Raw genomic sequence first — 14,257 nt, 5'->3', positions numbered from 1 at the left:
TGTCCCACCTGTGCTCTCACCTGTCTCACCTGTCTCACCTGTCTCACCTGTCCCACCTGTGCTCTCACCTGTCTCACCTGTCCCACCTGTGCTCTCACCTGGGCAGGTTCGTGTACGCCAAGGACCGCACAGACCGGATCCGCACCTGCGCCATCCTGTGCCACATTTACCACCACGCCCTGCACAGCCGCTGGTACCGCGCCCGCGACCTGATGCTGATGTCACACCTGCAGGACAACATCCAGCACGCTGACCCACCTGTGCAGGTAAATAACACACCTGAGGGGTTAAACATACACCTGGGCAGGTAAACATCACACCTGAGGGGTTAAACACACACCTGGGGGGTTAAACACACACCTGAGGGGTTAAACACACACCTGCAGGACAACATCCAGCACGCCGACCCACCTGTGCAGGTGAGTGATACACCTGAGGGGTTAAACACACACCTGCAGGACAACATCCAGCACGCCGACCCACCTGTGCAGGTAAATCACACACCTGGGCAGGTAAATAACACACCTGTGCAGGTAAATCACACACCTGAGGGGTTAAACACACACCTGGGGGGTTAAACACACACCTGAGGGGTTAAACACACACCTGCAGGACAACATCCAGCACGCCGACCCACCTGTGCAGGTAAATGATACACCTGGGCAGGGAAATCACACACCTGAGGGGTTAAACACACACCTGGGCAGGTAAACATCACACCTGCAGGACAACATCCAGCATGCTGACCCACCTGTGCAGGTGAGTGATACACCTGGGCAGGTAAACATCACACCTGGGCAGGTAAACATCACACCTGGGCAGGTAAACATCACACCTGAGGGGTTAAACACACACCTGCAGGACAACATCCAGCACGCTGATCCACCTGTGCAGGTAAACATCACACCTGGGCAGGTAAACACACACCTGGGGGGTTAAACACACACCTGCAGGACAACATCCAGCACGCTGACCCACCTGTGCAGGTAAACATCACACCTGGGCAGGTAAACATCACACCTGTGCAGGGAAATCACACACCTGGGGAGGGTTAAACACACATCTGTACAGGTGACACCAACACACCTGCCCAGATAACACACACGTGTCCAGGTAACCCCAGCTCACCTGCCCAGGTAACACACACGTGTCCAGGTGTCCCGAGCTCACCTGCCCAGGTAACAGACACCTGTCCAGGTAACACACATGTCCAGGTAACAGACACATGTCCAGGTGTCCTGACCTCACCTGCCCAGGTAACACAAACACACCTGCCCAGATAACACACGTGTCTGGGTTACCCAAGCTCACTTGTCCAGGTGTCCTGACCTCACCTGCCCAGGTAACACACACGTGTCCAGGTAACCCTGAGCTCACCTGCCCAGATAACCCAACCTCACCTGTCCAGGTAACCCACACGTGTCCAGGTGTCCTGACCTCACCTGCCCAGGTAACCCCTCCCCACCTATCCAAGTAAAACACACATGTCCAGGTTACCCAAGCTCACCTGTCCAGGTGTCCTGAGCTCACCTGCCCAGGTAACACACACGTGTCTGGGTAACCCCAGCTCACCTGTCCAGGTAACAGACACGTGTCCAGGTGTCCTGACCTCACCTGCTGAGGTAACCCTGGCCCACCTGTCCAAGTAAAACACCCGTGTCCAGGTTACCCAAGCTCACCTGCCCAGGTAAAACACACGTGTCCAGGTGTCCTCACCTGCCCAGGTAACCCCCCTCACCTGCTCAGGTAACACACGTGCCCAGGTGTCCCGACCTCACCTGCCCAGGTAACCCCAGCCCACCTGTCCACGTAACACACACACGTGTCCAGGTAACAGACATGTCCAGGTTACCCAAGCTCACGTGTCTGGGTGTCCCGACCTCACCTGCCCAGGTAACACACGTGTCCAGGTTAACACAAACACACCTGGCCAGGTAAAACACACATGCCCAGGTGTCCCGACCTCACCTGTCCAGGTAACACACGTGTCCAGGTTAACACAAACACACGTGTCCAGGTGTCCTGAGCTCACCTGTCCAGGTAACACAAACACACCTGCCCAGGTAACACACACCTGTCCAGGTGTCCTGACCTCACCTGCCCAGGTAACCCCAGCTCACCTGTCCAGGTGTCCTGACCTCACCTGCCCAGGTAACAGACACGTGTCCAGGTAACACACATGTCCAGGTTACCCAAGCTCATGTGTCTGGGTTACCCGACCTCACCTGCCCAGGTAACACACACATGTCCAGGTTACCCCAGCTCACCTGCCCAGGTAACACACACCTGTCCGGGTTACCCCAGCTCACCTGCCCAGGTAACCCTGAGCTCACCTGCCCAGGTAACCCCTCCCCACCTATCCAAGTAAAACACACGTGTCCAGGTGTCCCAAGCTCACCTGCCCAGGTAACACACACGTGTCCAGGTTACCCCAGCTCACCTGCCCAGGTAACCCTGTGGCCTCACCTGTCCCCACAGATCCTCTACAACCGCACCATGGTCCAGCTGGGCATCTGCGCCTTCCGCCAGGGGCTGATCAAGGACGCTCACAACGCCCTGCTGGACATCCAGTCCAGGTAACCCCAGCTCACCTGCCCAGGTAACCCTGTGACCTCACCTGTCCCCACAGATCCTGTACAACCGCACCATGGTCCAGCTGGGGATCTGCGCCTTCCGGCAGGGTCTGATCAAGGACGCTCACAACGCCCTCCTGGACATCCAGTCCTCGGGCCGGGCCAAGGAGCTGCTGGGCCAGGGGCTGCTCCTGCGCAGCCTCCAGGAGCGCAACGCCGAGCAGGAGAAGGTGGAGAAGCGCCGCCAGGTGCCCTTCCACATGCACGTCAACCTGGAGCTCCTCGAGTGCGTCTACCTGGTGGCGGCCATGCTGCTGGAGATCCCCTACATGGCGGCGCACGAGTTCGACGCCCGCCGCAGGATGATCAGCAAGCAGTTCCACCACCAGCTGAGGGTGGGGGAGAGGCAGCCGCTGCTGGGTACGGGGGTTTTGGGGTCAAAAGTTGGGTTTTTGGGGTCAAAAGTTGGGTTTTGGGGTCAAAAGTTGGGTTTTGGGGTCAAAAGTTGGGTTTTGGGGTCAAAAGTTGGGTTTTGGGGTCAGAAGTTGGGGTTTTGGGGTCAAAAGTGGGGTTTTGAGGTCCATAATTGTATCATGTAGCAGTTGGTTTGGTGGTTCTGTCTTTTATAATGGAGGTTCTGCATCTCCTTGAGGTTCCTCAGAGCATGGTTGGTGGTTTTGGGTCAAAATTGGGGTTCTGGGGTGGAAAGTTGGGGTTTTGGGGTCAAAAGTTGGGTTTTGAGGTCCATAGTTGTGTTATTCAGGCCTTGGTTTGGTGGTTTTGTCTTTTAAAGTGGAGGTTTTGGATCTCCTTGAGGTTCCTCAGAGCATGGTTGGGTTCCCCAGATGAGACTTCAGGAGTTTTGGGGTCAAAAGTTGGGTTTTGAGGTCCATAATTGTGTTATTCAGGATTTGGTTTGGTGGTTTTATCTCCTAAAATTGGAGTTTTGGATCTCCTTGAGGTTCCTCAGACCATGGTTGGTGGTTTTGGGGTGGAAAGTTGGGTTTTGGGGTGGAAAGTTGGGTTTTGAGGTCCATAATTGTGTTATTCAGGATTTGGTTTGGTGGTTTTATCTCCTAAACTTGGAGTTCTAGATCTCCTTGAGGTTCCTCAGAGAACAGTTGGTGGTTCTGGGTCAAAAGTTGGGTTTTTGGGGTCAGAAGTTGGGTTTTGAGGGCGAAAGTTGGGTTTTGAGGTCCATAATTGTGTTATTCAGGAGTTGGTTTGGTGGTTTTGTCTTTTAAAATTGGAGTTTTGGATCTTCTTGAGGTTCCTCAGAGAACAGTTGGTGGTTCTGGGTCAAAAGTTGGGTTTTGGGGTGGAAAGTTGGGTTTTGAGGTCCATAGTTGTGTTATTCAGGAGTTGGTTTGGTGGTTTTGTCTTTTAAAATGGAGGTTTTGGATCTTCTTGAGGTTCCTCAGAGCGTGGTTGGGTTCCCCAGATGAGACTTGAGGGGTTTTGGGGGGAAAATGGGGTTTTGGGGTCAAAAATTGGGTTTGGAGGTCCATAATTGTGTTATTCAGGAGTTGGTTTGGTGGTTTTATCTCCTAAAATTGGAGTTCTGGATCTCCTTGAGGTTCCTCAGAGAACAGTCGGTGGTTCTGGGTCAAAAGTAGGGGTTTTGGGGTCAAAAGTTGGGTTTTGGGGTCGAAAGTTGGGTTTGGAGGTCCATAATTGTGTTATTCAGGAGTTGGTTTGGTCATTTTATCTCCTAAAATTGGAGTTCTGGATCTCCTTGAGGTTCCTCAGAGAACAGTTGGTGGTTTTGGGTCAAAATTGGGGTTCTGGGGTGGAAAGTTGGGTTTTGGGGTCGAAAGTTGGGTTTGGAGGTCCATAGTTATGTTATTCAGGAGTTGGTTTGGTTGTTTTATCTCCTAAAATGGAGGTTTTGGATCTCCTTGAGGTTCCTCAGACCATGGTTGGTGGTTTTGGGTCAAAAGTTGGGTTTTGGGGTCGAAAGTTGGGTTTGGAGGTCCATAGTTGTGTTATTCAGGAGTTGGTTTGGTGGTTTTGTCTTTTAAAATGGAGGTTTTGGATCTCCTTGAGGTTCCTCAGAGCATGGTTGGTGGTTTTGGGTCAAACTCAGGGTTTTGGGGTGGAAAGTTGGGGTTTTGGGGTGGAAAGTTGGGTTTTGAGGTCCATAATTGTGTTATTCAGGCGTTGGTTTGGTGGTTTTGTCTTTTGTAATGGAGGTTTTGGATCTCCTTGAGGTTCCTCAGACCATGGTTGGGTTCCCCAGATGAGACTTGAGGGGTTTTGCCCAAAAATTGGGGTTTTGGGGTGAAAAGTTGGGTTTTGGGGTTGAAAGTTGGTTTGGAGGTTTATAATTCTATTATTCAGGAGTTGGTTTAGGTTTCCCCTAAAATTGGGATTTTTTTCCCCAAAAATGGGGATTTTTCTCCCCAAAATTGGGGATTACTTTCCCCAAAAATGGGGATTTCTTTTCCCAAAAATGGGTATTTTTTTCTCAAAATATGGGGTTTTTTCCCCAAAAATGGGGATTTTTTTCCCCAAAAATGGGTATTTTTTTTCCCCAAAAATTGGGATTTTTCCCCCAAAAATTGGTATCTTTTTCCCCAAAAATGTGGATTATTTTCCCCAAAAAAATCAGGATTTTTTTCCCCAAAAATGTGGATTTTTCCCCCCAAAAATCGGTATTCTTTCCCCCAAAAATCGGGATTTTTTCCCCCAAAATTGGTATTTTTTTCTCCAAAATTGGTATTATTTTCCCCAAAAATGAGGATTTTTCTCCCCAAAAACGGGGATTTTTTTCCCTTAAAATGGGGATTTTTTTCCCCTAAAATGTGGATTATTTTCCCCAAAAATTGGGATTATTTTCCCCAAAAAATCAGGAATTTTGTCCCTAAAGTGGGGATTTTTTCCCCCAAAAATGGGGATTATTTTCCCCAAAAAATGAGGATTTTTTTCCCCAAAAATGTGGATTTTTTCCCCAAAAATGGTATTTTTTCCCCAAAAAATCAGGATTTTTTTCCCCAAAAATCGGTATTTTTTTCCCCAAAATTGGTATTTTTTTTCCCAAAAATGGGAATTTTTTTCCCCCAAGAATGGGGATTTTTTTCCCCCAAGAATGGGGATTTTTTCCCCAAAAATGGGGATTATTTTCCCCAAAAATGGGGATTTTTCCCCAAAACTGGGGATTACTTTCCCCAAAAATGAGGATTTTTTTCCCCAAAAATGTGGATTTTTTCCCCAAAAATGGTATTTTTTCCCCAAAAAATCAGGATTTTTTCCCCCAAAAATCGGTATTTTTTCCCCAAAAATGGGGATTTTTTCCCCAAAAAATGTGGATTTTTCCCCAAAAATGTGGATTTTTCCCCAAAAGTGTTTTTTTTTCCCCCAAACCGTGTCAGGGCCCCCCGAGTCCATGCGGGAGCACGTGGTGGCCGCGTCCAAGGCGATGAAGACGGGGGACTGGCGCCGCTGCCATCGCTTCGTGGTCAACGAGAAAATGAACGGCAAAGTCTGGGACCTGTTCCCCGAGGCCGAGCAGGTGCGCGCCATGCTGGTCAGGTGAGTGGGGTTTGGGGGGGTTTGGGGGGTTTGGGGCGTTTTGGGGAGTTTTGGGGATTTTTTGGGATTTTTTTGGGATTTTTTGGGATTTTTTTGGGATTTTTTGGGATTTTTTGGGGATTTTTTGGGGATTTTTTTTAAGATTTTATGGGATTTTTATTTTATTTTTTGGGATTTTTGGGGATTTTTAGGGGATTTTTTGGGATTTTTTTGGGGATTTTTGGGGATTTTTTGGGGATTTTTGGGGGATTTTTTGGGGATTTTTTTTAAGATTTTATGGGATTTTTATTTTATTTTTTGGGATTTTTTGGGGATTTTTTTGGGGGATTTTTTGGGAACTTTTTTAAGATTTGACTTTATTTTTATTTTATTTTTTGTGATTTTTTTGGGGATTTTTTTGGGGATTTTTTGGGGATTTTTGGGGATTTTTTTTGGGATTTTACTTTATTTTTATTTTATTTTTTGGGATTTTTCGGGGATTTTTTTGGGGACTTTTGGGGATTTCTTGGGAATTTTTGGGGGGATTTTTGGGAAATTTATTGGGATTTTTTGGGGATTTTTTGGGTTTTTTTTTAAGATTTTACTTCATTTTCATTTTATTTTTTGGGATTTTTTTGGGGATTTTTGAGGATTTTTTGGGGACTTTTGGGGATTTTTGGGGATTTTTTGGAGATTTTTTTTGGGATTTTACTTTATTTTTGTTTTATTTTTTGGGGATTTTTTGGGGAGTTTTGGGATTTTTTTTGAGAATTTTGGGGATTTTTTGGGGATTTTTTGGGGATTTTTTTGGGGAATTTTGGGGATTTTTATTTTATTTTATTTTTATCTTTATTTTATTTTTTGGGATTTTTTTGGGGAATTTTTGGGGGAATTTTTTGGGATTTTTCTTGGATTTTTTGGGGGAATTTTGGGGATTTTTTTTTTTTTTTTTTTTTTGGGGACTTTTTGGGAATTTTTGGGGGATTTTTTGGGAATTTTTGGGGGATTTTTTGAAGGATTTTTTGGGATTTTTTTTTTATTTTTGGGGAATTTTGGGGGGATTTTTTTGGGGATTTTTTTGGTGTTTTTTGGGGGATTTTTTTTATTTTTTGGGGGGGATTTTATTTTACTTTTATTCCATTTTTTGGGATTTTTTTCGGAATTTTTGGGGGATTTTTGGGAATTTTTGGGGGGAATTTTTTTGGGATTTTTTTTTATTTTTGGGGGGTTTTTTGTGAATTTTTTGGGGCCAGAAAAGGAGGATTTTGGAGCACGGGGGAGGGGCCAGGTGTGTCTCAGGTGTCCCCAGGTGTCCCCAGGTGTTCCCCAGGTGTGTCCCCACCCCTCCAGCTCCCCCCAGGTGTCCCCAGGTGTCCCCAGGTGTCCCAGGTGTATCTCAGGTGTGTCCCAGGTGTGCCCAGGTGTATCTCAGGTGTATTTTAGGTGTCCCCAGGTGTGTCCCAGCTGTGTCCCAGGTGTCCCCACGTGTCCCCAGGTGTGTTCCAGGTGTATTTTAGGTATCTCAGGTGTGTCTCAGGTGTGCCCAGGTGTGTCCCAGGTACCTTCAGGTGTATCTCAGGTGTGTCCCAGGTGTATCTCAGGTGTGCCCAGGTGTATTTTAGGTGTCCCAGGTGTATCTCAGGTGTGCCCAGGTGTATTTTAGGTGTCCCAGGTGTATCTCAGGTGTGCCCAGGTGTATTTTAGGTGTCCCAGGTGTGCCCAGCTGTGCCCAGGTGTATCTCAGGTGTCCCAGGTGTATCTCAGGTGTATCTCAGGTGTGTCCCAGCTGTGCCCAGGTGTCCCAGGTGTGTTCCAGGTGTATTTTAGGTATCTCAGGTGTCCCCAGGTGTATCTCAGGTATCTCAGGTGTGTCTCAGATGTCCCAGGTGTCCCCAGGTGTCCCCAGGTGTCCCCAGGTGTTCCAGGTGTATCTCAGGTGTATTTTAGGTGTCCCAGCTGTGCCCAGGTGTATCTCAGGTGTATCTCAGGTGTCCCCAGGTGTTCCAGGTGTATCTCAGGTGTATCTCAGGTACCCCCAGGTGTCCCAGGTGTGTCCCAGGTATATTTTAGCTGTGCCCAGGTGTCCCAGGTGTGCTCTTTCCCGCAGGAAGATCCAGGAGGAATCCCTCCGCACGTACCTGTTCACCTACAGCAGCGTCTACGACTCCATCAGGTGAGCGCCGGGACGGGGGAACGAAAATGGGAATTTTGGGGTAAAAAATGGGAATTTTGGGGAAAAAAAAAAAAGGGAATTTTGGGGTGAAAAAACCGGGAATTTTGGGGTAAAAAAAAAAAAAGGGAATTTTGGGGTGGAAAATGGGAATTTGGGGGTAAAAAAAAAAGGGAATTTTGGGGTGGAAAAAACCGGGAATTTTGGGGTAAAAAAAAAAACGGGAATTTTGGGGTTAAAAAAATGGGAATTTTGGGGTAAAAAGTGGGAAATTTTAGGATAAAAAAGGGAATTTTGGGGTAAAAATGGGGAATTTGGGGGTTAAAAATTGGGAGTTTTGGGCTAAAAAAATGGGGAATTTTGGGGTAAAAAAGCTGAATTTTGGGGTGAAAGAAGCAGGTAAATTTTGGGGTAAAAAATGGGAATTTTGGGGTAAAAACAGGGCAGATTTTGGGGTTAAAAAGCTGAATTTCGGGGTGAAAGAAGCGGGTAAATTTTGGGGTAAAACCGGGGGATTCTGGGGTAAAAAGGGGCAGATTTTGGGTTGGAGAGAGTGGAAATGGGGATTTTGGGGTAAAAAGGGGAGATTTTGGGGTAAAAACGGCAGAAATGGGGATTTTGGGGTAAAAAGGGTCAGATTTTGGGGTAAAAAGGGCGGAAATGGGGATTTCAGGGTAAAACCGGGGGATTTTGGGGTAAAAAGGGGCAGATTTTGGGGTAAAAAGGGCGGAAATGGGGAATTTGGGGTAAAAAGGGGTCAGATTTTGGGGTAAAACCAGGGGATTTTGGGGTAAAAAGGGTCAGATTTTGGGGTAAAAACACCGGAAATTGGGATTTTTGCAGCATGGAGACGCTGGCGGCCATGTTTGAGCTGGACCTGCCCACGGTGCACGGAATCATCAGCAAAATGATCATCAACGAGGAGCTGATGGTGAGAGCTCACCTGGGGACAGGTGGGGCACAGGTGGGGGACAGGTGTGGCTTCACCTGGGCACAGGTGGGGACAGGTGGGGGACAGGTGTGGTCTCACCTGGGCACAGGTGTGGGGACAGGTGTGGGACAGGTGTAGGGACAGGTGTGGGACAGGTGTGGCCTCACCTGGGGACAGGTGTGGGACAGGTTTGGGGACAGGTGTGGGACAGGTGGGGACAGGTGGGGACAGGTGGGGACAGGTGGGGGACAGGTGAGGGACAGGTGTGGGGACAGGTGGGGGACAGGTGTGGGACAGGTGTGGGGACAGGTGTGGCCTCACCTGGGGACAGGTGGGGACAGGTGTGGGACAGGTGTGGCCTCACCTGGGGACAGGTGTGGGACAGGTTTGGGGACAGGTGTGGGACAGGTGGGGGACAGGTGGGGGACAGGTGTGGGGACAGGTGTGGGACAGGTGTGGCACAGGTGTGGGGACAGGTGTGGGACAGGTGTGGGGACAGGTGTGGGACAGGTGTGGGGACAGGTGTGGGACAGGTGTGGGACAGGTGTGGGACAGGTGTGGGACAGGTGAGGGACAGGTGGGGGACAGGTGTGGCCTCACCTGGGGACAGGTTTGGGACAGGTTTGGGGACAGGTGTGGGACAGGTGTGGGACAGGTGTGGGACAGGTGGGGGACAGGTGTGGGGACAGGTGTGGGACAGGTGTGGGACAGGTGTGGGGACAGGTGTGGGACAGGTGTGGGGACAGGTGTGGGACAGGTGTGGCACAGGTGTGGGGACAGGTGTGGGACAGGTGTGGGACAGGTGGGGCACAGGTGTGGGACAGGTGAGGGACAGGTGGGGGACAGGTGTGGCCTCACCTGGGGACAGGTTTGGGACAGGTTTGGGGACAGGTGTGGGACAGGTGTGGGACAGGTGTGGGACAGGTGGGGGACAGGTGTGGCCTCACCTGGGGACAGGTGTGGGACAGGTGTGGCCTCACCTGGGGACAGGTGTGGGACAGGTGTGGGCACAGGTGTGGGACAGGTGTGGCCTCACCTGGGGACAGGTGTGGGACAGGTGTGGGCACAGGTGTGGCCCCACCTGGGGACAGGTGTGGGACAGGTGTGGCACAGGTGTGGGACAGGTGGGGGACAGGTGTGGGGACAGGTGGGGACAGGTGGGGCACAGGTATGGGACAGGTGTGGGACAGGTGTGGGACAGGTGGGGGACAGGTGTGGGGACAGGTGTGGCCTCACCTGGGGACAGGTGTGGGGACAGGTGTGGGACAGGTTTGGGGACAGGTGTGGGACAGGTGTGGGGACAGGTGTGGGACAGGTGTGGCACAGGTGTGGGGACAGGTGTGGGACAGGTGTGGGGACAGGTGTGGGACAGGTGTGGGGACAGGTGTGGGACAGGTGTGGGACAGGTGTGGGACAGGTGTGGGACAGGTGAGGGACAGGTGGGGGACAGGTGTGGCCTCACCTGGGGACAGGTTTGGGACAGGTTTGGGGACAGGTGTGGGACAGGTGTGGGACAGGTGTGGGACAGGTGGGGGACAGGTGTGGGGACAGGTGTGGGACAGGTGTGGGACAGGTGTGGGGACAGGTGTGGGACAGGTGTGGGGACAGGTGTGGGACAGGTGTGGCACAGGTGTGGGGACAGGTGTGGGACAGGTGTGGGACAGGTGGGGCACAGGTGTGGGACAGGTGAGGGACAGGTGGGGGACAGGTGTGGCCTCACCTGGGGACAGGTTTGGGACAGGTTTGGGGACAGGTGTGGGACAGGTGTGGGACAGGTGTGGGACAGGTGGGGGACAGGTGTGGCCTCACCTGGGGACAGGTGTGGGACAGGTGTGGCCTCACCTGGGGACAGGTGTGGGACAGGTGTGGGCACAGGTGTGGGACAGGTGTGGCCTCACCTGGGGACAGGTGTGGGACAGGTGTGGGCACAGGTGTGGCCCCACCTGGGGACAGGTGTGGGACAGGTGTGGCACAGGTGTGGGACAGGTGGGGGACAGGTGTGGGGACAGGTGGGGACAGGTGGGGCACAGGTATGGGACAGGTGTGGGACAGGTGTGGGACAGGTGGGGGACAGGTGTGGGGACAGGTGTGGCCTCACCTGGGGTCAGGTGTGGGGACAGGTGTGGGCACAGGTGTGGGACAGGTGTGGGACAGGTGTGGGACAGGTGGGGGACAGGTGTGCACAGGTTTAGGGACAGGTGTGGCCTCACCTGGGCTCCATTCAGGGCCAGTTTGGGGCTGTTTGGGGCATTTTTGGGGCCATTTGGGGCCGTTTGGGGCCGTTTTGGGGCAATTTTGGGGCAATTTGGGGCATTTTTGGGGCCATTTGGGGCCGTTTTGGGGCCGTTTGGGGCCGTTTGGGGCCGTTTTGGGGCCGTTTTGGGGCGATTTGGGGCCATTTTGGGCCGTTTTGGGGCCATTTTGGGGCCATTTGGGGCATTTTTGGGGCCATTTTGGGCCATTTTGGGGCCATTTGGGGCCATTTTGGGCTGTTTTGGGGCCATTTGGGGCATTTTTGGGGCCTTTTGGGGCATTTTTGGGGCAATTTGGGGCCATTTTGGCGCTGTTTTTGGGCCGTTTTTGGGGCTCAGCCCAGCTCAGGTGAGCCTCACCTGTGCACACCTGCAGGCCTCGCTGGACCAGCCCACGGCCACGGTGATGATGCACCGCACCGAGCCCACGGCCACGCAGAACCTGGCGCTGCAGCTGGCGGAGAAACTCGGCAACCTGGTGGAGAACAACGAGCGCGTGCTGGACCAGCGGCAGGGAGCCTACGGAGGCTACTTCAGAGGTGAGCGCACCTGGGACACCTGGGGGGACACACCTGGGGACAGCTGGGGACACCTGGGGACACACCTGGGGACACCTGGGGACAGCTGGGACACACCTGGGCACACCTGGGGGACAGCTGGGGGGGTCTAGGGACAGCTGGGGTACATGGGGATACACCTGGGCACACCTGGGGGGGTCTGGGGATACCTGGGGACACCTGAGATACACCTGAGATACACCTGAGATACACCTGGGCACACCTGGGGACAGCTGGGGGGGTCTGGGGACACACCTGGGGACACCTGGGGACACCTGGGATACACCTGGGGACACCTGGGGCACACCTGGGCACACCTGGGGTACTCGGGGATACACCTGGGATCCACCTGGGATACACCTGGGGACACCTGGGCACACCTGGGCACACCTGGGTACACCTGGGATACACCTGGAATACACCTGGGCACACCTGGGGTAAACCTGGGGACACCTGGGGACAGCTGGGGACAGCTGAGATACACCTGGGCACACCTGGGGACACCTGGGCACACCTGGGGACACCTGGGCACACCTGGGGACACACCTGGGCACACCTGAGACACACCTGGACACACCTGGGCACACCTGGGCACACCCCAGCCCCGCCCCAGTCTCACCTGTGCCGTCTCTCCCCGCAGATCAGAAAGATGGCGGATACCGCAAAGGTGACGGTTACCTGCGGCGCGGCGGCTTCCGGCAGGAGCGCGGCAACTACTGAGGCTCACCTGCGCCACGGCGGGACCCTCACCTGTCCAGGGACCCCCTCACCTGTCCAGGGACCCCTCACCTGTCCTACAGAGCCCTCACCTGTCCAGGGACCCCCTCACCTGTCCCACAGAGCCCTCACCTGTCCTACAGAGCCCTCACCTGTCCCACCCTAACCCTCACCTGTCCCAGGGCGTGACCCTCACCTGTCCAGGGACCCCTCACCTGTCCCAGGGCGTGACCCTCACCTGTCCAGGGACCCCTCACCTGTCCAGGGACCCCTCACCTGTCCCAGGGAGCCCTCACCTGTCCAGGGACCCTCACCTGTCCAGGGACCCTCACCTGTCCAGGGACCCTCACCTGTCTCACAGAGCCCTCACCTGTCCCATGGAGCCCTCACCTGTCCAGGGACCCCCTCACCTGTCCTACAGAGCCCTCACCTGTCCAGGGCGGGACCCTCACCTGTCCAGGGACCCCTCACCTGTCCAGGGCGGGACCCTCACCTGTCCAGGGACCCCTCACCTGTCCAGGGCGGGACCCTCACCTGTCCCAGAGCCCTCACCTGTCCCAGGGTGTGACCCTCACCTGTCCCAGAGCCCTCACCTGTCCCAGGGTGTGACCCTCACCTGTCCCAGAGCCCTCACCTGTCCCAGGGTGTGACCCTCACCTGTCCCAGAGCCCTCACCTGTCCCAGGGTGTGACCCTCACCTGTCCCAGAGCCCTCACCTGTCCCAGGGACCCCCTCACCTGTCCCAGAGCCCTCACCTGTCCCAGGGACCCCTCACCTGTCCTACAGAGCCCTCACCTGTCCAGGGACCCTCACCTGTCCCAGGGACCCTCACCTGTCCCAGGGACCCTCACCTGTCCCATGGAGCCCTCACCTGTCCCAGGGTGTGACCCTCACCTGTCCCAGAGCCCTCACCTGTCCCAGGGAGCCCTCACCTGTCCCATGGATCCATCGGGGGTCCCGCTGTTGGAAATTAATAAAGGAATTATTAAAGAGCGCATTAATGAGGAGTTAATTAATTAATTAATGCATTAATTAACCTGTTAACGAAGGGCGGGGCAGGGGCTGCCCCATAGCTCCGCCCCCTGCCCCACAGGTGACCCCAAAGCTCCTCCCCCTCACCTTTTCCCGCCTTTTTTCTCCCCCTCACCTTTTCCCGCCTTTTCTCCTCCCCTCACCTTTTCCCGCCTTTTTTCCCCCCCTCACCTTTTCCCGCCTTTTTTCCCCCCCTCACCTTTTCCCGCCTTTTCCCCTCCCCTCACCTTTTCCCGCCTTTTTTCTCCCCTCATCTTTTCCCGCCTTTTCCCTCCCCTCACCTTTTCCCGCCTTTTTTTCCCCCCACGGATTCTTCCCATTAATTCCAAATTTTTAAATTAAATATTTGATTTTTTAAATTTTTAAATTAAATATTTAAACCAAATAACCACTTAAAATCCATCATTAACTCGAACTAATTAATTACCCTTATTAATTAGGGTAATCATTAATGAGGGTAATTAATTAATTAACTAACTAATGAGCCACAAGGGGGGCGGGGCGTCCCCTGCCCC

The 14,257-nt window shown here is 52.9% G+C and overlaps 1 protein-coding gene and 1 long non-coding RNA gene across 3 annotated transcripts in view; one reads left to right on the top strand and one right to left on the bottom strand.

The window, feature by feature from the left end:
• Positions 1 to 12,763, top strand: part of EIF3CL (eukaryotic translation initiation factor 3 subunit C like) — a 32,790-nt gene extending 20,027 nt beyond the window's left edge. Inside the window, 7 exon segments of the mRNA XM_058860911.1 lie at positions 107 to 266; positions 2,630 to 2,993; positions 5,945 to 6,104; positions 8,191 to 8,256; positions 9,097 to 9,184; positions 11,813 to 11,975; positions 12,634 to 12,763. Coding sequence (XP_058716894.1) covers positions 107 to 266; positions 2,630 to 2,993; positions 5,945 to 6,104; positions 8,191 to 8,256; positions 9,097 to 9,184; positions 11,813 to 11,975; positions 12,634 to 12,713 — 1,081 coding nt within the window. The 3' untranslated portion in view covers positions 12,714 to 12,763.
• Positions 12,764 to 12,815: 52 nt separating this feature from the next.
• Positions 12,816 to 13,705, bottom strand: LOC131590640 (uncharacterized). Of its 2 annotated transcripts, XR_009280165.1 has the most exons (5): positions 13,466 to 13,705; positions 13,182 to 13,222; positions 13,061 to 13,120; positions 12,949 to 13,006; positions 12,816 to 12,862 (listed from the first exon to the last, which is right to left on the bottom strand). It is a non-coding gene; the product is annotated as an uncharacterized LOC131590640 (long non-coding RNA). The 2 variants fall into 2 exon arrangements; XR_009280164.1 differs by lacking the exon at positions 13,182 to 13,222 and having other exon boundaries at positions 13,061 to 13,140.
• Between the last annotated feature and the right edge of the window lie 552 nt (positions 13,706 to 14,257).

This window comes from Poecile atricapillus, chromosome 34 (assembly GCF_030490865.1).
Source record: "Poecile atricapillus isolate bPoeAtr1 chromosome 34, bPoeAtr1.hap1, whole genome shotgun sequence".
Lineage (NCBI taxonomy): Eukaryota > Metazoa > Chordata > Aves > Passeriformes > Paridae > Poecile > Poecile atricapillus.
The sequence above is the reverse complement of the archived record's forward strand: the minus strand, read 5'-3'. Positions and strand labels throughout refer to the sequence as shown.